Source organism: Schistocerca gregaria, chromosome X (genome assembly GCF_023897955.1).
Source record: "Schistocerca gregaria isolate iqSchGreg1 chromosome X, iqSchGreg1.2, whole genome shotgun sequence".
Classification (NCBI taxonomy): domain Eukaryota; kingdom Metazoa; phylum Arthropoda; class Insecta; order Orthoptera; family Acrididae; genus Schistocerca; species Schistocerca gregaria.
Window position 1 is genome coordinate 389,366,432 of NC_064931.1, and position 23,154 is coordinate 389,389,585.

General features: G+C 38.3%; 1 protein-coding gene across 1 annotated transcript in view; it reads left to right on the top strand.

The window, feature by feature from the left end:
* Nucleotides 1-22,783, top strand: part of LOC126298775 (zinc finger protein 875-like) — a 71,317-nt gene extending 48,534 nt beyond the window's left edge. The window contains exon 5 of the mRNA XM_049990229.1: nucleotides 22,570-22,783. Within this exon, the coding sequence (XP_049846186.1) occupies nucleotides 22,570-22,623 (54 nt within the window). The 3' untranslated portion in view covers nucleotides 22,624-22,783. The remainder of the gene's footprint in view (nucleotides 1-22,569) is intronic.
* Nucleotides 22,784-23,154: the final 371 nt, after the last annotated feature.

The following is a 23,154-nucleotide window of genomic DNA, read 5'->3' on the forward strand; positions in this document are numbered from 1 at the left end:
ACCACTCATGTTATCACCAGAGGAAGTCTGCCTGGAACTGTGGCCAAAGCATTGCTCACTTGATTCATAGAAAGCCCATATACTTCTCTGTAGTAACTGTTCACACACCAACTACTTTTGTATTAGAACTTGCATAAAATATATTAACCAAATGCTATGAATGCAAAAAATATGTAAGTAAAATACCCACTTTTAAAACCTGTTTTTCTCTATAAATACTTCCCCCTTTTCTACCAATGTTGCAAAACATTTTGAAATATTCTGAAACGAGTGCTGATTTACATTTGTACCATGGCTACAGATGTATTACTGTCCACTTCAGAAAAAGTGCATACAAGAGACAATGATTGTGCACATTTATTGCCATCCACAAAGAATGGAATTTAAAACTGCTTTTGGTCCATCTTGTTTGCTTTTTTTTTTCTTTTTTCTCCCCCTAAGAAGTTGGCAACTGTTGAAGACTGATCAATTTGTGTCTTGCTGAAACTTAGTGCATAAAAAAAGTAATATTTCTGAGAGCGGTCTGAAGCAATTTAATAGGCTGATGAAAACTTAGAGAAATGTGCACACAAGAAGAAAATGGCAAAGTTGCATGTGTGATACTGGAATGATAGCTACCATCAGTAACAAAACACAAGGTTAGCTCATTGCACTATTCTTGTAAATCTAATAGAATATAACTTCGTTATTGTACACACAGGATATTTGTCTATTTACTGTAGTGAAGTAAAATTTTGATAAAAGTATACCTCATGGCATTTGTGTGCAGTGCATGTTAATGGCTATAATTTCAGCTGTTTATATTTCAATGGTGAAATAATCAGAATAAAGTTAAGGTCAATTATTTTATTTTTATTTTAAAAATCCTATTCTGTGAATAGCACACAGTGAGGAGTGTTAGTAGTAATTGAGCAGAACAAAGTACACCAGGTCCACCAACTCCTGCCAGCTTCCAAGGCCACGATGCCAGTCAACTTTCAGAAGGGTGAACAAGATGCAAATGAGCAGCAGCTGAACTAAGTCGCATCACATCTGTTAGGGAACATTCCGGTCTTACTTCAGATTTGGAAACCTACTTAAATAAAGACATCTTTGTATAAAATCAAACTAATGAGGCATATGTAAAGGACATATCATGACTGTCAACTTACTCAGAGTGATCTGATGTACTGCAACATTTTAAATTATGTAACTCATTTCTGGTTTAAAATTAAAGCTGCCTTTTATAATCTTCTCAATTAATTTTGTTGTTGTGATTTTGTATCAATGTCAGTTGCTTGCTTCCAAATAAAGGAAGAATGTTATTGGAATTGTATGACTACCTCCTTGAGTTCCTTTTTACCCAACATAGATCCATAGTGTTCCTGAGTAATATAGTTTATGAATGTTAAAGATAACCCCAATTTCACTGGGAGATACTTATTTGCATGATGTCACTACAAACTTTCAACAAAAGTATAAATTGCATAACCATAAATACAGTCACTCAATATATTAATTTCAGCAGGTGGCAGTCTACCAATCTTATTTATGCTTTTAGGATTGCAGCAGCAGTTGGTATGCACTTCCAAGAAAAATATTTACACTACCACTCTTCAGTTATTTCCTCAACATTCATACAGAATGCAGTGTGATTCCTACATAAGTTATGAATTGCATCTGGGCTGTCAATTTCTGTGCATCCATCAATAGCTACACATTTGACACTAGAAATATGTACATCTACATGAATACTTTGCTTGAAATGGCTCAAAAAAAAAAAGTACAATATAGCTAGGACTGTGCTTGTGAGCAGACACAAGAAGAATTGACTGTCGTCTGTACGCACCTGGAAGCCATATTTGTCAGGTCAACATGCTTCTGTCTGCTGCTCAAAGCTGCAGTGACATCAGGGTGCGAGTAAGGAGACTTGCGACATTTTTGGTGCTGTCAGAATCCCATGGTGACTTGGTTGTCACTACGTATTCAGATTGGCAACATCTGACTGTTCTTCCTCACTCAAGAGTGAGTGGCAGACGGTGGTGTGTTCGTATGTACTAGGCGAAAGTCTGAGCTTGTGGGCAGTCCCTAATGACTATGTTGTTAATGGGTGTTGAATGCTAGTCTGCCCTGTGTGTAGCATACCATGTGTACAGAAGTAGTGGGATTCACATTTCTTGTGGCATACAGACATAGGATTTTAATTGTTTCCATTAACTGATTAAGGTGAATGGTTTTGTAATGAACAAGTGCAATTTTATTCGCCATCATTGTGCATTCTGACACTGTGTTCTGTTTTGAGTTACATCTGGGACATTAAACCTAATTTCCATGCTTCCTTATTTATGATGTGTGTGTTATAGAAAATTTAATGCTGCTGTTGTAGTAAAACTTTCATCAGTCTCTAAGTTCAGGGAAGAAGAGTACATTTCCTATTTTCTTCAGTCTGCATTGTTTACTTGTTTTGTTCATAATGGATATATTAGACACTTCATCTACAAGTTCTGAAACAGTTATGCAATTTGTTTAGGTAAAACTACTCCACAGCTTGGTGCAGTTGAAACTGATGGCTGCAGTGCAACTGGTGGAACACACTTACTTTGAAACCCTGAAGACAAACATATTTTTTTCAACCAAATGTATAGTACTTTGAAGCACATTTTTTTTCTGTGACACCCAAAGGCTGGTTAGTGGATAGTGTAAATTCATTTCTCCATCTATTAATATATTTGTGAAGTTGCTGTTGTTTTCAAACTGTGATAGATTGTTCTCAGAAAACTTCATAAGGGAGTAAATACACTGTGGAGTTGTTGTCAGTATTCCCAACTGTTTGAAGAGAAGTCTGCAATAGTTCCTATAGCAGGCACCAACACATTATCATTATTATACACTTTTGTGCGACAAATACTACTCCACAATGACAAGTTATCCTAGGACATGATGCCACAAGTGAATGTAAGTGGAAAAAGGAAGTCATCTTTTTTTCCATTCTTGTCTCCAAAATCCGATTTTATCCTTAATGCAAAAATTGCGGAGCTAAGATGTTTTAGATGATCTATAACGTGTGATTGCCAGTTCAGGTTATTATCTATATTAACACCCAAGAATTTAGAATATTTTGTTTCATTTAGCAATTTACCCTTGCACATTATTTCTAAAGGTGTGGTTAGACTTTGTACAATAACAAATAGCTTATATTATGTTTTGTCTAAATTAAGTGATTGGCCATTTGTTAAATTTGAAGAAAACATGATTTACATTTTCAATTGTTGAAGTTATTCCATTATGCCCAATTATAAAATTTGTATTGGCAGTAAAGAGAACTATTTCTGCTTGTAAGATGTATGATGGAAGGTCTTATATGTTACAAGAACGGATGCACCTTTGTCATTATGTACACTCCCTGAGTTTCTTAATGTAACACGCTGCAACCTTTTAGATAGATAGCATTAAAAACAGTTACCAGCAAGATCTTTAGTTACATAATATGTTAACTTCTTGAGGAGAATATATTCATGGGATTAGTGACATTACTGAAGCCCATTGTATACTCACCAGACCTTTCCTCTTCCCCAGATAAATGATGTGCTTCAGGTGCCACTATGCAGTGTGCCACTGGAGCTTTACATATGCATGGAACAAGAATTTTGGCTGAAGCAACCAGATCATGAAGATGGTACATACCTTTATACAAAAAATTCTCAACCTAAAGGTGTGCCATCAGCTTAAGGAGGTGGATGACTGTGCAAGGAAAACAGTTGTTAGTGGTAGAGCTCTGGGACACCTGCTACATAACAGTTGTAGTAAGCATGTTCAAGTATCTAATGCTGTGCTGTAGTCACTTCATAATATCTAGCTTCACATGGACACTAATTGGCCATTAATTTCCAACTGTGTGGGTGTACTGTATTGGAGTTGAAACACCCAATCATGAAAAAAGGCTCAAGTGGGTAACCCTCCATTGCACACTAAAGAATATAAACAGTGAAAGAGCTCCTCTCTCTCACAATAGTGAAGAGAAAGAAGAGGAGGGTAGATCTGAGAAACAATCCACATTTTACATCCAGAAAACCATATAAAGGCTATGTAATGGTGCTTTAATTGAAATTTCTACCCAGCAGAAAGTAGAATGACTTCTGAAATGCAAGCAGCTGCATGATTATTCTCTTGTTTTCTAGGAACACAACATACTTAGTTTCTACAAATAATGTGTAAGGGAAGTGTTAGAGTTGTGAAATATGATGAGAATACTGAATTGGAAGCTGAAGTAAACATCTACCTTTACACGAGGTGTATTCAAAAAGTAAGGGTTGTTTGTTTTGAGCTGTCAACATTTAAATATAAGCAAAGTTGCACAAGTGCAGTGCCATCTGTTGATTACTTATAAAGTCACAGAAGTCATTGGTTTGAGTTAGTAGTTGTCTGACAGCTGGTGAAAGTAAACAAGGGCTTAAAAAATTGTTGTTCCCACCATTCCCAAGGGGCATTTTGTAATTAAATTTCTGTATGCAAAAGAATCTATAGCTACTCGAAGTTATCAGATGGTGTGCAAAGTTTTGGGCGTACAGTGTTATGAGTGAAGTGAAGGTTAGGCAATGTTGTTGAGACTTCAAAAGTAGATCTAAAAGTATGCAGGACAAAGAGCTGAGTGCTTCAGTTAGTATCTGTAATACTGAAACTGTGTAACATTGGTATCAAAAGCTGCAAAATAAAGGAACAATTGATGATTGTATTCTGCCTGATGAATTTATTCATATTGCACATTGTGTGCAAGGTGAATATCAGAAATACTTATCAACCAAAATATACAGCAAAGAATCTCAAGCAAAGATTTTGTGGAGCAGTATTGGCAAGATGGAGAAGATTTATTTTCACACACATGAATGCTGAGATGTGGAAATCCTTGATCAATGCAGAATTAAAACAACAGTCAATGCAGTGGCACCATTCAGCTTTGTAAAAACTAAACAATAAATCAAGTAATCATCTTGATTCATAAAATGGTGGCTACCATTTTTGAGATAAAAGTGGGGCTTGTTTTGGTTGGTCTAATGGAAGGTGGGTCAGCAAATACAGCTAACATGTTCTGCAAAATGCTCCCTAAGCTGGGGTGGGACATCCAAAATCAATGGTACATATGTCAGTCACCTGGGATAGCCGCTCCCTCCATGACAGTCCATGTCCACTCACTGCAGAAATTGTCATCCACTGATCCTGCAATAACTGTTATCTCCTCTTGCAGTTGAAGGAATCATTTAAAGGTGGTGAACTCAGGACCTCTATTGTCAATTCCAAGGTGGAGAACTTCAATGCAAATAAGTTGAAGAAGCTAGTGCTTTGATATGCATGGCGGTTATGTGGAAAAGTGAAGTAGATTTTAAGGAAACAAAAACTACATCTAAAAGCCTTTTTTATATATATTTTTGGACCAAACAGTACTTACTTTTCAAATATGTCCCATACTAACTTGTGATTCACCTGTATTAAAAGAATATGTTAGGACATGCCTCCTTCATCTTAAAGTGTGGCGATATGTACCAAATTCCATCTGTCAATGAAGATGTTAATATTTCAGTCACATTGTATTCTCGTGCAATGGCTAGGTGGCTTTAGAGATGTGAATGGGCCACTCACAAACCAGGAATGCGTACTCGTTACTATCTTCTTGTGTGGTCTACTTGGCGACCATATTGCTTGGAATTACAAAAGTTTATGAAACAGAACAGTCACCTACTTTTGGGACATCTGTTGGATCAATGACGAAAACCCAACAGAGTTGACATATCCACTCAGAGAGATACAAATAATGCCAGCATAAATACCTGTGCATGAAAGTGATTTTGCTCAAAAGCCCACAACATAAAAAATGGAATATGCCAATGCAGCAGTAACCAGATTGCCAAAGGAAGGAAGAAGTGTTACACATAGGAGACCACTGACAGCTCCAGAAAAAAAACTCCAATTCAAATATCAGTACTCAAAAGAACACCATCAGCCAGTTGAACACTGTTTATGTCTAAAGAAGACTTATCTGCTAGGGCTGTAAAATTGGAAGTGTGTCTGAGGGCACCAAAGGGTAACTTTGTTCCACCATATCTGTTGCAAATACTCCAAGTAGAGGGAGAAGGGAGACAGAGAAAAATTTCACTGATCAAATGGTCACCATATTACAGTAGAACATTAATGGGATCAGGATGCATGTAGGAAATGAGACCCCTGTCACATAGAAGATATATGTTCTTGTATCTGCCAGAAACTTGTATACTTTGACACCCCTTTGCTAAAAGGTTACACTTTCCATTGAAAGCAAACTTTCAGTGATGAGAGAGTAAATATGATGTGGCTTTCTTTATAAATGATAAATATTATTCCTAACTTTGTGTCTACTAAGGTACAGGCATTCATTGCATCCATGCATGTTCCAAAGAAAGTGGTGGTGTGCTCACTTTGCCTGCTCCTTTTTTGCACTCAACAATGAGGCTCTGTTATGACACAGTTCCATTGCCTGTTCCTCCTCTGAGGGAATTTTAATGCTTATCATGTACTGTGGGGCTTCACTACAACCTGGTTCTTGAGCTATGCTATCAAGAGCCTCTTTTTGTCAGAGTATCTGTGTCTTTTGAACCTGAAGCAGAGCGCACACTTCAGACCTGCTGTTGGGTCTCTGCCACTGATATCTTGATATGCTCTTGTGTTCTCAGCAACATTGCTTAATGGGGAGGATCACTGGAGTGCAACTCATTGACTACTTCCCTGTTTAGATACATTAGATCAATGGAGCAGTACGCAAAAGAAACCCCGCAAAATGGGTATGCAGCGAAGTCAGCTGGATTCACTGTCGATACATCAAGCACGAATAAATGGGTCACTTTACAGATATGATGTGTCAGGCTACTGTTACATAGATTCCAAGGTCTTCAGGACTACTATGGACATGTCTTATCATTTGGTGGAATCAGAAATGCCCTCTGCATTTGGACTGGAATGTAGTTTTGAATAAGTTTGAAAGATGGAAATAAGATTAGTGTTTAAATGTCCCATTCACAAGAAGGTCATTTGAGATGGAACACAAGTTGTATTGGGGAAGGAAATCAACTGTGTCCTTTACATAGTAACCATACCAGAATTAACTTGAAGCAGTGTAGGAAAACATAAATCTGAATGCTCAGACATGGATTTGACCTCTATTTCTCCCAATGTGCTCAGTTGCACAGATTGTAATTCTAACCAGCTTCAATGAACATGCAGCCTTTCAAGTACAAAGAGCTAAAATTCATCAAAATATTCATAAGAGAAATAAGAGATGATGGTAAGAATTCCATAACTTTATGTTGTAAATCTATTTATCTGCCAAAGCAGATAAAGTGTGTAATGGAGGGCAGACAGGTATATAATGAGAGATTACAGGAGAACAACTAGTGTTACAGAAATTAAGAAATTTAAATAGGAAAGTCTTGCACAGAGAAGGATAAGAGCAACACTTGTGGGAATTTGCCAAGGACACTTGGATGAGGATGCCTGGGAGGACATACGACTGGTCAGTAATGAGAGTATGTAAGGGAAGGAAAAACTGTAACTACAAAATAGATGTGAAATCATGGAACAACAATGGAGATAAATTGTCTACTAATGGAATATGTAAGGGAAGAAAAAACTGTAAGTACAAAATAAGTGTGAAATCATGGAACAACAGTGGCGTGAAAAAGTAGAACAATTTACCAGGAGATATTCTCAGTCCGTTTCCAGAAAGCATTGTTATATTTACATACACTGTTCAACAGTGGCAAAACACACAATATGGACAATAGCGAAAGGGTTAATTTAGTTTTATAGTAAATTATTGTCTAATAGGGATATAATGTGATTATATGATGTGAAATAGTGATATTTACCAGTAGAGTTCAGATTTCATGTAACTATATATTCTGTTCCTTTATATGTACTTACAAGAAAAACTAAAATCTCGCCAAATTACACCAAAAGAGCCATTATTGCTAAGTTATAAATTAAATGTTTTGGGATAAAACACAAATTTCACATTATACTACATAATTTTACATATTTTAATACTTCTGCAGAATAATTCTGCATTTTCAGTACATAGCAAGAAAGGAACAACAATTTTAAGTTTTATTATTGTGTTTCTAATACTGTCATCCATTCAGTTATACTCAAAGCTAAATTTCACAAGTTTGATGTGGACAACAATGAGTTGGTTAAATGCTCTCCTTTCTTGTTCCCAAACACTTTCCGATGTGTAACAGTTAGTTGCTTTTTAGTTAACCATGGCACCAATTGCATCTTTGTTGTAATCAGAGCTGAAAAAGTTGATTTCTATTGACAGTGCTTTAACCACCGATGGTGAAATAGTCCTCTGCCAAACTTGTGATAAACATACGGGATGTATCATGAAATCTCAAACTGACCAAGATTTTTGAATCAGTCTGCACATTAGGAATAAACAACAGATCTCTTCAAAGAAAAGAAACAGGCTCTTCTTACACAGTTGCAGGGACAGCCTACATCATTTAACAGTGAATTTTACAACAACAACAAAAAATACATGTTTCGTATTGCTTGTGGGAAACATGCCCTGCAACAAACTTCAAATACCTGAATTTAAGCATTTCTTACAGAAATACTGAAGTCTCAACATTCCCAACAAGTCCACTCTAAGGAAGTATTACGCAGATTCTTGCCATATGGACATATTAAAAATAAAAAAAAAAATCAGGGCTGACATTGGCAAATCACTTATATGGATGTCTGCTGATGAGATCACGGATGCTGTAGGCCATGTCATTGCTAATCTAATTATGTGTACGTTGGACTCTGAGGCTGCATCTAAATCATATTTAATTTATTGTGAACCATTGGAGGCAACAAATAGTTTAACTACTGATAGATTCATTAATGATGGACTTAAGTCATTTTGGCCAGAGGGTGTAAAAGTAGAGAGGGTACTACTGATGTATGCAGATGCAGCTCCAGACATGTTGCTTAACTTATTTTATGCAAATTTAGTGCATGTTACATGTGTGGCTCATGCGTTGCAATGAGTGGTAGAGAGAGAGACACCAATTCCCAGAAGTAAATGCCATGATAACAGCAACAAAGGTTTCCTCAGAATGTCTTTATCGTGTGCAACACTACAATCAGCAGCTACATGGTATACCTCTGCCTCTGGAGACATTGATAGCAAGGTGGGTGACATGGACTGAAGCTGTGATTTTCTACAGTAAGTACTCTGAAGCTGTGAAGTCAGTGATGTAGAACTTTCCTTCTGATCTTGCAGTGTCTGTGAGTAAATGCTTGTCAGAATTCAACAGTTCTAAAGTGCTCATTTCAGTTTCGTACATTGCAATTCACTTCAGCTGCCTTCCTCACAGCATCAAGAAACTGGAGACTTCAAGTACGCCTCCCCAAGAGACTGTGGGAATAATGGAAAATGCAGTTTGGAAGGTCAGTGTTGTACTAGGTGAAGTGGGTGGTGTAGTTTCCAGTAAACTGCAGTCAGTGCTGAATAAGAACTCAGGATATTCAAGTCTTGTTATTTTGTTTCGCTTATTTAATGATGAAATTGTAGAATCCACTGAGAATATTATTCCTAGCACAATCCCTTTCTAAAAATATTCACCGCTTACTTCTTGCAAAACATATTGTCAGGCAGAAGACTGTGTATAGCAACAGAATATTTGGAAAGGTATATTATAATAACTGTGCATCCCATTCCAGTGTGACTTGAATTGGAGATACTTGTGCTTCATTACTTTGTAGCAGAAGTGGACTGATTAAGTTGTAACATAGATATTTGAGTAGCTTTCCTGTGAACTTATATTTTGTGACAAAAAATAAAATTATGGATTTTACATATGATTGCTTCATTACATCATTATTTATGTATTACAGCACTTCTGGTTGCATATTTATGTACATATTTCTTAATTTGATATTACATAACATTCAGGCTCTGTTTACCAGCAACCATATTTGTGAGCAAACGAAGAAAAAAAGACGCCACAAAGGAATTAACCAAATGGGACAGAAATTTATAGATGTGATGTACTTTAACAGATAAACAAATGATTACAGTTTCAGAAAAATTGGACGATATGTTCAAGAGAAAGAGCTTCACAAGTGGAACAAGTCAATAATGCACTGGTCCACATCTGGCCCATATACAAGCAATTATATCACTTTGGAATTGGTGGACAGAGTTGTTAGATGTCCTCCTGATATTTACTGTGCCAAATTCTGTATAACTGGCGAGATAGATCATCAGAATCCCAGGCTGGTTGCATGACCCTGCCCATAATGTTCCAAACATTCTCAATTGGGGCGGATCTGGTGACCTTGCTGGCCAAGGTGGGGTTTGGCAAGAACAAAGAGAAGCAGTAGAAACTCTCGCCACATGCAGACAGGCACTATCTTCCTGAAATGTAAGCCCAGGATGGTTTGCCATGAAGGGAAATGAAACAGGGTGTAGAATATCGTTGATGTACCACTGTGCTGTAAGGGTGCTGAGGATGACAATCAAAGGGGTCCTAGCAGGAAATGAAAATGTCACTCTGGACCAATACTCCTGGTTGTTGAGCCTTATGGCAGGCAACAGTCAGGTTGGTATCCCACCACTGCTTGGGACATCTCCAGACACTTCTTCGTTGGTCATCAGGGTTCAATTCGAAGTGGGGTTCATCACTAAAGACAATTCTACTCCATTCAGCTGGATTCCAGGCCAAAGACATGTCTGGAAACACACCAGACAGGAGTAGGATAGCAACAGGACTGTTGTGTGTCATTCGGCCCGACACCAAGGAGTAGTGGTCAGGGGTGCCATTTCATCATGTAGCAGAGCCCATTTGGTTGTCATTCACAGCACCCTTATAGAACAGCAGGTCGTTGACAATATTGTACACCCCGTTTTGTTGCCCTTCATGGCAAGCCATCCCAGTCTTATATTTCAGCAAGATAATGCCCATCTGCATGTGACGAGAGTTTCTATTGCTTGCCTTTGTGCTTGCCAAACCTTCCCTTGACCAGCAAGGTTGCCAGATTTCACTGTGCTCACCACAGAGAATAACAGTTGCCACTAACAGACTATTTGAAACATTGCTACTTCTGACCCTTCTGGGTCATAGTGGGAACTACCACATTACGTATAATGGGTGGTTCGACAAATGTAACTTCATGCTGGATGAGTCAGAACTTCCCAGTTAAGTGGTACAACTTTTGTACTATCATCCATTTAAGCAAGGAGGAATGGTAGTACATATGTCGTACCACCTGCCCCGAAAGACTTACCAGGACATATTCAATGAAATAGGATGCGTTTTACTAATGACTGTTATAGTGACCACATGAAATTTGGCTACAATGCTTGTAATTTGAAATATAAGAGCTTCTCAGAAGCTATAGCTATAAATTAAATACCGGAATAGTTAAACCAAATCCATTTAAAAATTTTTAACAGTAAACATTTGGATAACTTGTCTACATAATCACCATTCAGATGTAAGCATTTACCACATCCCTTAAAGAGTCAACAAATTACCTATTCATAAAATTCTGCCACCGTACATTTTAATAAACTAATGACTTTCAAAACTGTGTGTCCTCTCATATTCCACACATAGTGGACTTTGTTAGGGAAGTGTCTAGAAGTCTTGTGAACAGTGCAGTGGTTGCAACAAGGAGGAACAGCAGGTGTATGAGCAGTCCTGTGTAGATTAGCAAAAAGAAAACTTGTATGCCCAAAAGTATGACAATAAAGTCCAGCACACCAGCCTCAAGTTACTTCATGATGAAGATGTGAAAATTCGAGCACAAAGGAAAAGCAGATACAAACTGAATGGATGTGTTGTGTGTGCCAGGTACCTCTCTGTTTAGGAAAAAACTGCTTCCAAGACTACCACACTACTGAAAGTGTTAGATGTGGCAGGTTCTGCATTCCTGCAAGAACAAATATTGCATACATTACTTTCACATGACTTGAAGAGTGGCATAATGTCTATTAATGTTCTTAGTCTAATGTAACTGTATAACATTTCACTAGTTATTTATAAAAATTTTCAGCATCTACAAGACTTGTGCAGTAAGGGTTGAAATTTATCTCATATCCTTGTGCATAAAAGAGTTAATCATCTGATTAGGAAAGCAGATCAAGTAAAGCTAAAAGAGCTAAGTCACTTAATTTGCACTTTTTTAAAGACCGTGTATATCAGAGTTTTAGAGCAGTGTTAATCCTTCTGTCCAACACCGAAGAAGCCTCCTAATGCTGTATCGCAGTAGTGATGAGAACAACAGAATGAAAACAATCAACAGTCAGTTATTGAAAACAGCTGACTTATTCATCTGTAGTTTTATGTGTCAGATGTGTCATTCTTTTGAGTGAAACCAGTCTGTGGAAGCAACTGAATGAAAACAATCAGTTCAGCTGGTTGTAGTTTTATGTAGCAGTTGGACTGTTATTCATACATTTCTTTTGGTTGAAACCAGTGTGTGCAAGCAACTGAATGGAAACAGTTAACACATTTTGCTGCAGTTTTGCATACTGTCTGAATTACTCATTTTTCCATTTCAAGTGTTACCATTCTAATTCTCCTGTCAGTTGGACCATGTGTTAGTTGTTTCAACTGAAACCATTCTTTAGTGTTTTAGTTGATGGAACCATGTATTCATTCTTCTGACTGAAATCATGCTGTAGTGCTTTCATTAGTTGAACTAGAGCAGTGGTATACAGTTGGGGTACATATATCCCCTGGGAAAAGCCCTTCCTATGGGGTACATCAAAGTTCATATAAGCATTATATGAGGTGCATTCAAAAAGCAAGGTGACTTTACGTTTTCATGAAAAAATATTTATTTATTCATCAATATTCATGTTGTCCCCTTCAAAGTAATCCCCCTGCCCCCCTCCCCAGATACAATACACTTGTGCCAACTCTTCTTCCAATCCTCGAAGCAATTCTTGTAAGCATGTTTTCGTACAGGCTTGAGTACTTCCAGTGATGCAGTTTTTATTTCCTCAATTGTTGAAAATCTTCATCCTTTCATAGGTCTCTTCAGTTTTGGGAACAGGAAAAAGATGCAAGGGGCCAAATCCGGTGAATATGATGGCTGTGGCATGACTGCCGTGTTGTTTTTGGCCAAAAAATCTCTCACAAGCAACGATGAATGAGCAGGTACATTGTTGTGATGCAAAAGCCATGAATTGTTTTTCCACAATTCTGGACATTTTTTGCATATTGCTTCTCGAAAATGGTGCATAATTTGACCAAAACGACCTTGAGGCAAAAATTCATGATGCAGTTCACCACGGTAATAGGAAAAAAAAAAACAGTTAGCAAAACTTTGACATTTCATCGAACTTGGTGTGCTTTTGAAAAGTCACCTTACTTTTTGAACAGCCCTTGTACATATTGATTTAATTATGTTATGAATTGACTAATTTTTCTTTTCGTAATTTAAAAGTGATTAATATATTGCTGTGGATTAATTTGTTCTTAACACATAACTGATTAAGCTTATGTATTGTTAGGGGATAAAAATTTAAAAATGTTAAGTTCCCTAGGGGTATGCGAAGAAGAAAGGAACATAAACAAATTTTAGTGACTGTTTGCATTTTGTTTGCCTGAAAAGATGTGATGATGACCACTGAACAAAAACCATTTGCATGTAACTCCTAAACACTTATTCAGCAATTTATTTGTGTGGAAGGCAATTATATTGCGCAGAAAATTACATTACTGGCTATATATGTGCAACTCATATCCATGCACACAAACCTGTTTACATTTTACAGCATTGAGGAGTAGCATGTATAGTGTTTCACAGGCATAAAGAAGTACTATTCATATTCACACACTAACACTTTAGTTTCACAGTTTAAATTATTATTGTTGTCTGTACTCTGTTATTGCCTGCAGTCACTGTTGTTGGTGTTGCAGTATTGACTTTTTGTTGAGGGATGCAAACCAGCATGAAAAGAGAGACAGAGCTACAATAAATTTAAATATGAAAAATAATTGTTCATTTATTTAAACATAAATTTATAATGTATCACCAGTTGTAAACCTATTAAAGCCACTGGCTGTGAGAAGTGTGTGTGTTCATTGTAAATTTCGTGGTTCCTGTGAGGCTGATTTCAGTTTTTATTATGTTGGCACATATTTTACAATTGTGTAAGTGAAGTGTCATCTTAATCTTTAGAATAGATTGATTTGTACAACCTTTGGTGGTAATCCTGTTGTGCATGTCTCATTCAAATGGGTAAATCAGAGTACCTTGTCATCATAATTTGAATTGTTTTGGGCAGTTGATAACCAATAAAAATTATTTCAGAGTCAGAGAAAGCTCTTGAAGTGTCCACCCATTTGTTTTGAACAGTTACAAAATATGCACCTGAATTCAAATGTGACCACATTTCTCTTAAAGATGTCTTTTTCCAAAGCTGTTTCACAGAGGAAGACTGCACTGTAGTTCCTTCCCTAGATTGTCGCGCAGATGACAAAATGGTAGATATCGAAATAGATGACAAGATGGCTAGAGAAACAATTAAAACAACTCAAAACAGGAAAGGCCACTGGACCTGATGGGATACCAGTTCGATTTTACACAGAGTACGCAAAGGAACTTGTCCCCCTTCTTGCAGTGCTGTACCATAGGTCTCTAGAAGAGCGTAGTGTTCCAAAGGGTTGGAAAAGGGCACAGGTCATCCCCACTTTCAAGAAGGGACGTCAAACAGGTGTGCAGAACTATAGACCTATATCTCTAACGTCGATCAGTTGTAGAATTTTGGGACGCGTATTATGTTCGAGTGTAATGACTTTTCTGGAGACTAGAAATTGACCCTGTAGAAATCACCATGGGTTTCGAAAAAGACGATTGTGTGAAACCCAGCTCACACTATCTGTCCACGAGACTCAGAGGGCCATAGACACGGGTTCCCAGGTAGATGCCGTGTTTCTTGACTTCCGCAAGGCGTTCGATACAGTTCCCCACAGTCGTTTAATGAGCAAAGTAAGAGCATATGGGCTATCAGACCAATTGTGTGATTGGATCGAAGAGTTTCTAGATAACAGAACACAGCATGTCATTCTCAATGGAGAGAAGTCTTCCGAAGTAAGAGTGATTTCAGGTGTGCTGCACAGGGGTGTCGTAGGACCGTTGCTATTCACAATATACATAAATGACCTTTTGGATGACAATGGAAGTTCACTGAGGCTTTTTGCGGATGATGCTGTGGTATATCAAGAGGTTGTATCAATGGAAAATTGTACTGAAATGAAGAATGATCTGCAGCGATTTGACGCATGGTGCAGGGAATGGCAATTGAATCTCAATGTAGACAAGTGTACTGTGCTGTGAATACATAGAAAGGAAGATCCCTTATCATTTAGCTACAATATAGCAGGTCAGCAACTGGAAGCAGTTAATTCCATAAATTATCTGGAAGTACGCATTAGGAGTGATTTAAAATGGAATGATCATATAAAGTTGATCGTCGGTAAAGCAGATGCCAGACTGAGATTCATCGGAAAAATCCTAAGGAAATGCAATCCGAAAACAAAGGAAGCAGGTTACAGTACGCTTGTTTGCCCACTGCTTGAATACTGCTCAGCAGTGTGGGATCTGTACCAGATAGGGTTGATAGAAGAGATAGAGAAGATCCAATGGAGAGCAGCGCTCTTCATTGCAGGACCATTTAGTAATCGCAAAAGCGTTATGGAGATGATAGATAACTCCAGTGGGAGACTCTGCAGAAGAGATGCTCAGTGGCTCGGTATGGGCTTTTGTTAAAGTTTCGAGAACATACCTTCACCGAGGAGTCAAGCAGTATATTGCTCCCTCCTACGTATATCTCACGAATAGACCATGAGGATAAAAGCAGAGAGATTAGAGCCCACACAGAGCCATACCGACATGCCTTCTTTCCACGAACAATACAAGACTGGAATAGAAGAGAGAACCGATAGAGGTACTCAAGGTACCCTACGCCACACACCGTCAGGTGGCTTGCGGAGTATGGATGTAGATGTAGATGTAGATTCATATGAAGACCATCCCAAATGAGCAACCACATGTACAAACATCAAGAAGTTGCACAGTTTGATATTGGACAATTGAGAGTTCCATACCTACTGGTGTGTCATACTATTTCTCACTCATGAATGGAACTCATCATAAACTGTCTATAAGCAATTAGTCCTCTTGAAATTGCTTTGAGCATGACTTAGTGATCCTTAATGTGGACCAAATTGCACTCCTTTTTCAGGTCAGGGATGTTTGCCACCATGGCTATCAAGACTCATTTTAGAAAGTTTTGGAGAGGAAGATATAGTGTTGTTCCAATCCGGTTTTTAAATCAGTCTGCATATTGTTTTGAATTAGCATTGCAGCTGTGTTGTTTACACTCCTGTGGGTCTAAACACTGCAACAGCTGATCCATGTTTATTTCTGATTGAATTAAGATCTGACTGCTCATTTAATTTACTATGAGGTTTGCACAATTACATCTGATTTTGAGGACATTAGTGCAGTTGAGATGTGACTGTCATGACATTTATGTACTCTGACCCTAAGACTGCTTCATAAGCCATACAATGTATTTATGTACCAGAAGAGTCAGTCCAAACCACCTCTGACACAATTATTCCAATTCAACCCGCTAACAATGGTAGGGAAAGGAGCAGAGGCGAATTATTAGGATAGCATACGCTACAAGCCGCATGCTGGCGGGAACCCCATTCAGCAGTCTTCTATTTTTTGGGACAAAATTAACAGCTAACAGTTTTGAATTGAAAATAATTACATTGTTTAGGACTAAGTGAGCATGACTGTGCACTGTTTTGGAAGATCTGGAAATAATATGTCAGGAACATAAAGGTTCATGTATTTTTTATGTTTGAAGAATACATTCAACATAAATATGTTTCATTAAACTACATCTCTCATATTACAAATTGGCTCTAGAATTTTTGTACATGTTCTGTTTCACTGTGGTCTGCTGTGCGTTGTTATGAACTTGCACCACAGTATTATGGTAAGAAATCATTTGCTTTACATACCTGTAGTGAAAAAAAAGCTCATGTAAAATTCTATGTTAATATGCACTCAAATCAAACACTGTAGACTATTTAGAAAAATTGTCTGACAATCAGGATCTTCCAACACTCTAACTGCTATTTATTTGAATCAAGATTATTTATAATGTAGCTCACTTAGCACTGTTTTTGTGGTCAAATTTTATGTTACTGTAATTAATTTTGAGTTTGGCCACTGTGTGCCCTTACAGCATCTTTATCTACCACAATTCAAAGCATTTCTGTATGGTTTTCCAGCATGCTTTAACATTTAACCCATTCAGGTACGCAAGTGTGCTGCTGGATGTTGCATTGTTAAGTTTCCAACTTACACCATTGAGCACAACATAGATCATTCTCTCCTAACTGGTGTGTCATAACATTTTAATGTGTGTTACAGAGTTATGAAGACTCTCACAGTATTCTATCCAGAGTTTTAAAAATCGCTGCTGTATAATTCAACATATTTTACATTTTAATGAGAGTAATACTCTGAAAAACCAAAAAAACTGATACACCTGCTTAATATTGTGTAGGGCCGCCCACGAGCACACAGAAGTGCCACAACACAATGTGGCATGGACTTGACTAATGTCTGAAGTAGTCCTGGAGGGAATTGACACCATGAATCCTGCAGGGCTGTCCATAAATCCGCAAGAGCACGAGCGGGTGGAGATCTCTTCTCAGCAGCATGTAACAAGGTGTCCCAGATATGCTCAACAATGTTCATGTCTGGGGAGTTTGGTGGCCAGCAGAAGTGTTTAAACTCAGAAGAGTGTTCCCGGAGCCAATATGGAGCTATTCTGGGTGTGTGGAGTGTCGCATTGTCCTGATGGAATTGCCCAAGTTTGTAGGAATGCGCATTGGTCATGAGCGATTGCAGCTGATCAGACAAGATGTGTATCTACATGTCACTTGTCAGAGTCATATCTAGATGTATCAAGGGTCCCATATCACTCCAACTGCACATGACCCACACCATTACAGAGCCTCCAAATGTGGAACAGTCCCTTGCTGACATGCAGGATCTATGGATTCATGAGGTTGTCTGCATACCCATACACGTCCATCCGTTCAATACAATTTCAAGTGAGATACATCTGACCAGGCAACATGTTTCCAGTCATCAACAGTCCAATGTCTGTGTTGGCGGACCCAGGCGAGGCGTAAATTTTTGCGTTGTGCAGTGATCAAGGGTATACTAGTTCGCCTTCGGCTCTGAAAGCCCATATCAATGATGTTTCATTGACTGGTTCGCACGCTGACACCTGTTGATAGCTCAGCACTGAAATCTACAGCAATTTGCAGAAGGGTTACACTTCTGTCATGTTGAATGGTTCTCTTCAGTCGTCATTGGCCCTGTTCTTGCAAGATCTTTTTCCAGCCACAGCAATATTGGAGGTTTGATGTTTTACCAGATTCCTGATATTCATGGCACACTCATAAAATGGTCATACAAGAAAATCTCCACTTCATCGCTACCTCTGAGATGCTGTGCGCCGACTGTAACACAATGTTCAAACTCACTCAAATCTTGATAACCTGCCATTGTAGCAGCAGTAACCAATCTAAGAACTGTGCCAGACACTTGGTGTCTTATATAGGTGCTGCTGTCTGCAGTGCTGTATTCTGCCTGTTTACATATCTCTGTATTTGAATACACATGCCTGTACCAGTTTCTTTGGCACTTCAGTGTAATTGATAATAATTTTAGCAAGTCAGCATCTGAAGTGGTGGGCAACTTCCATTTCTGTTTGTGGTGATTTGAACGATGGTAGAAGTCTGAAGCAGCGCTTCTCATTTTGTGAAAATATAAATAATGGCATGCTGATCATGTGCTTAGTTTTGATGTATACATATAAGAAGTAGGTAGTGGTCCAAAAATTTTATTTCAGTTTGGTGATGAAGAGACTTACTATTTGTAAATCATGATTCCTTTTTTTTTCTATGTGAGTGGAGCTAATAAAAGTCAACTGTGACAGGTATTTTAGTTTCTCAAGTGATGCTAATTTTGTTGCTGTGATAATGTTTCAAAAATCAGGGTGCATGCACCTGATAGTACTTACACTAGTGAAATAAAATTTTGTTAGATGCAACCTTAAATATTATATGGAGGCAAAATGATACATTTGAAAAAAATATGAGAATGTATTGATGAATAAGAACCCTTCAGTCCCAATGCTATGGTCCCCAGGTGATTTTAAAACAGCTCTGGGAAGGAGGGATCATTCTGCTTGGTACCAGGACATATGAATGAAATTGACTGATGAACATTTAAGCATGTTTGCAATGAATGTACTGTTCTCTTGTATCTCCTGATCTCACTGTGGAGTTACAAGACCATGAGCTGATTGGAGCAAGAGTGCTTGGAAGGCAGACATGATGTTCTACAGTCAGTGAAATTCACCACACATCTGTGGCACACGTCACTCGAGCCACCTGAATGGAAAGAAATGTTTCTCAGTCACCTTGCAACACTACAAAGCATCCATTGTGCACCCATGGCTTCCTTCCTATGGGAACACATACCAGCTTCTTGTGCTTGTGATGTGCACATTTCAGTATGTCACATTTTAATGAAGTGTGTTCCATTTTCTGACAAGATGGAAGCTTCCGTATTACCTGCTATTTCCTATTAGTGAGACAAATGTAATGTGTTTGCATTTTAGAAGTCTCTGAATTGGCAGAACTCCTTCATAAACTTTCAGAGAGAAGATTTTAATAATTTGTAAGTGAACAGCCAGTCACAGTGTATTATATATTACTTTGTAATATTGTTCTACTAAACTTATTATGACTGATGATTTGAAACTGTAAATGTGACCATTTGAAAACTGTTGGCTGAAGTGGCCTATGTATGAAGCGTACTTCAGTGTCGACATTTCCAACACTAGGTAAACAGTGAGGGAAAGCAAAAATGAACAATAGTAAACCATTGTCAGCTTTATCTGAAAAGCACTAAACAGAGGAAATAAGAAGAGATATTTGATGGCTCTGCATTTTGAATAATGTACTGCATTTGCATTGGGTAAATTTATACTGATGACATTATAGATTATGCCACATTAAGGTGATAAGTGCTTTCTTTTCTACAAAGCTATGTAAAAGGAGTGCGAAAATGGACAATACAATAGTTCTTGTGTTATTTTAATCGATTCACATCTCATGAATACCAATTATATTTTCTGTACAGTATAAACAGTATTATATCTTCTGTTGATAAGCAGTGAATGACAGGTATCATATGCAATGAACTGAATCAACTGCATCTTCTTTATAGAGCTACATGAACTAGCTACCAAAATTTGAGCTGTTAGTGCAGCAGATGCTTCATGACTAGAGACCTCATGTCTTCCAACTTATAATGCAAAGGGAAAATTAATAAATGAAGTGAAATTATAGAATTTTGGATGTACGCATTAATAACTTCAACAGGTGAATATTATTGAAAAAGGGCTTGAAAGACGCGGGATTTCTAAAATCTTTGAAGTTTTTTCATAATGAAAAACTACTCATATAGACTATTACCTTCAGTTCAGTAAACAACAAGTAATTGGGGAACTGTACAATTACAGTGCATTTGTGTAGTACACTTGCTTGCCTACAGCAAAATCCTGTTACAAACAGACATAACTTCAATACATGTAAAGTAGGGTTGGGAGCATGAGGACATCTGCAATTAGCAAAACGTAAGAACACAATCAGTGTTGCAGTAGATAATTATATAATGAAACAATCCTCTGTGAAGACAGTAAATTTGGATGCAATTGACTTTAGATGTAGCTATTGAGTCCAAACCCAATTTGATAATGTCAGCACTAGATATACAGAGTGAACATTAATAAAACCAACAAGCTGCAGGACTGGATTACTGGAAATGGAAGAATAAAGGCCCTGTGAACATATGTCTGAAACGGATGGTGTGTGTGTGTGTGTGTGTGTGTGTGTGTGTGTGTGTGTGTGTGTGTGTGTGTGTGTGTGTGTGTGTGTGCAATGACAACAAATCATCACGGAACACAGTACAGAACTGCATTGCATCCACATCACAACAGATGTTCAAAGTGGCCTCTGTGGGATTGCAGGTGGCAGGGATAGTAGCAGCTGTCAAGCAGGATACACATAATCATACTTTGGCTTACCAATTATGGCAGGTCACTTGCCTGGAGCTTGTACTAGGGTTTTTCTCAATATCCTGTAGAACCCGGTCCTCGAAATCTGGTGTACGCACAGTCTGCCACCTCCATGCATGTTCATCTGTCTGGAAGGATCCATGATCACACAGACATTCAAACAGGGCTTGAAACATTGTTTGATGTGGTTGGTGTCTGTAAGGATACTTGTTTCGGTATAGGTGAGCAGGCTCTCGACCCTTTCCATCTGCTTGGCTGTACACAGACACCATCTCGGCTTGTTTCCAACATGAATACTGGACCATTCTGCTGCTTACGGTATACTGCATCACTCACACAGCTAATGAGGAACACATGGCATATGGTCAGAAGAACTGTCATCCATCAGTGCCATCTACCATGCCAATGATGCATTTCCAGGCACATGTTCATAGGACCTCTCCTCCTCCATTTCCAGTCAGTAATACATCCCTGCAGTTTTATTAATAGTCCCCCTACACAGGAACGCCACATTGTTATGTTATGTTAACGGGAACCTAGAAACGATGGAGAGGCTTTGTCCCCGCCACAGCCGCAGTGGTCCGCAACCCCACGACGACTACCGCAGTCCACTTCACCCCTCCGTCGCCCCACACCGAACCAAGGGTTATTGTGCGGTTCGGCCCCCGATGGACCCCCCACGTAATGTCTCACACCATTCGAGTGTAACCCCTATGTTTGCATGGGAGAGTAATGGTGGTGTATGCGTGCACGGAGAACTTGTTTGCGCAGCAATCACCTACATAGTGTAGCTGAGGCGGAATAAGGGGAACCAGCCCACATTTGCTGAGGCAGATGGAAAACCGCCTAAAAACCATCCACAGACTGCCTGGCTCACCGGACCTCAACACAAATCTGCCGGGCGGATTCGTTCTGGGGACCAGCGCTCCTTCCCGCCCGCAAACACCACATTAGTGTGCAGAGGAGTTTGTGGGAAGTGAGTTGAGCTGACTCCCATGAGTGTACATTAATTGATTAGGAAAGCAAATAGTCTATATAAGAAACTGTGGAGTGTTCCTTAAACAAAGAAAAAATCCAGCTGTCAGAAGTAATGAAAAATATACATCATGCTTAGCAAACATAATGTGTCTGTTGCTATAGCCTACAGTTTTATCATCACCCTTCACATCAGCCCCCGAAAAATATGCTTTATAAAAAAGCAGGCACACCTGGACAATCACAGCATGCAAATGTACTCAATAAAACATTCAGAAGTAGATCATCAGGTTTCATAGTCAAATAATATCTGTGCAATGTTAACTTCTATTTTTTTACTTTATCCAACAGAGAGGTATTTCAGTCATGCTTCACTATATATTTTATGTGTATAAATGTTGCAGTTGTTGATCTGTTTGGTCCCAAGAGAGCCAGGCAAAGCAAGAATTGTGGACTAGTCTGGGTGGAGCTAATTATATTTCAAGTTTTGTATATGGCATTTAAGCCTGTATAATCTTATACAGTCTAAGATGTCTAATATTGCTCTACAAAATAATCCATGGGCAAATGGAACGCAGTGCAATGTGTTATCAACTTTGTAATTTTCTTTAATGCCTCTTTATGATGTGTGAACACAAATAAGCTGTTTACTTTGTAGAATAAATATGTGATGGTTTTTTTGTCTTGACATCTTCATCAATTAAAACTGAACTGCATATGTTTGTTCTGCTTTGTGTGCTCCATTTATTATGCTTAAAGAATATACACTGTGTTTGTGTTCTGCCTCTCATCTCCCCCAGTTTCAGTGCAAGTATTAGTATAACAGCAGTTTTACTGACTTGATGCCTACAGTGTGCCAATTTCCTCATAACTGATTGATATTTTTGGGAGAATGGAATGAGAAAGAGAGATAGTTTTAAGATCTTATGAAAATATTTGACTGGTTATGAGAAATAAGAGAGAGTTACTTGAGTAAGACTCATTTCAAA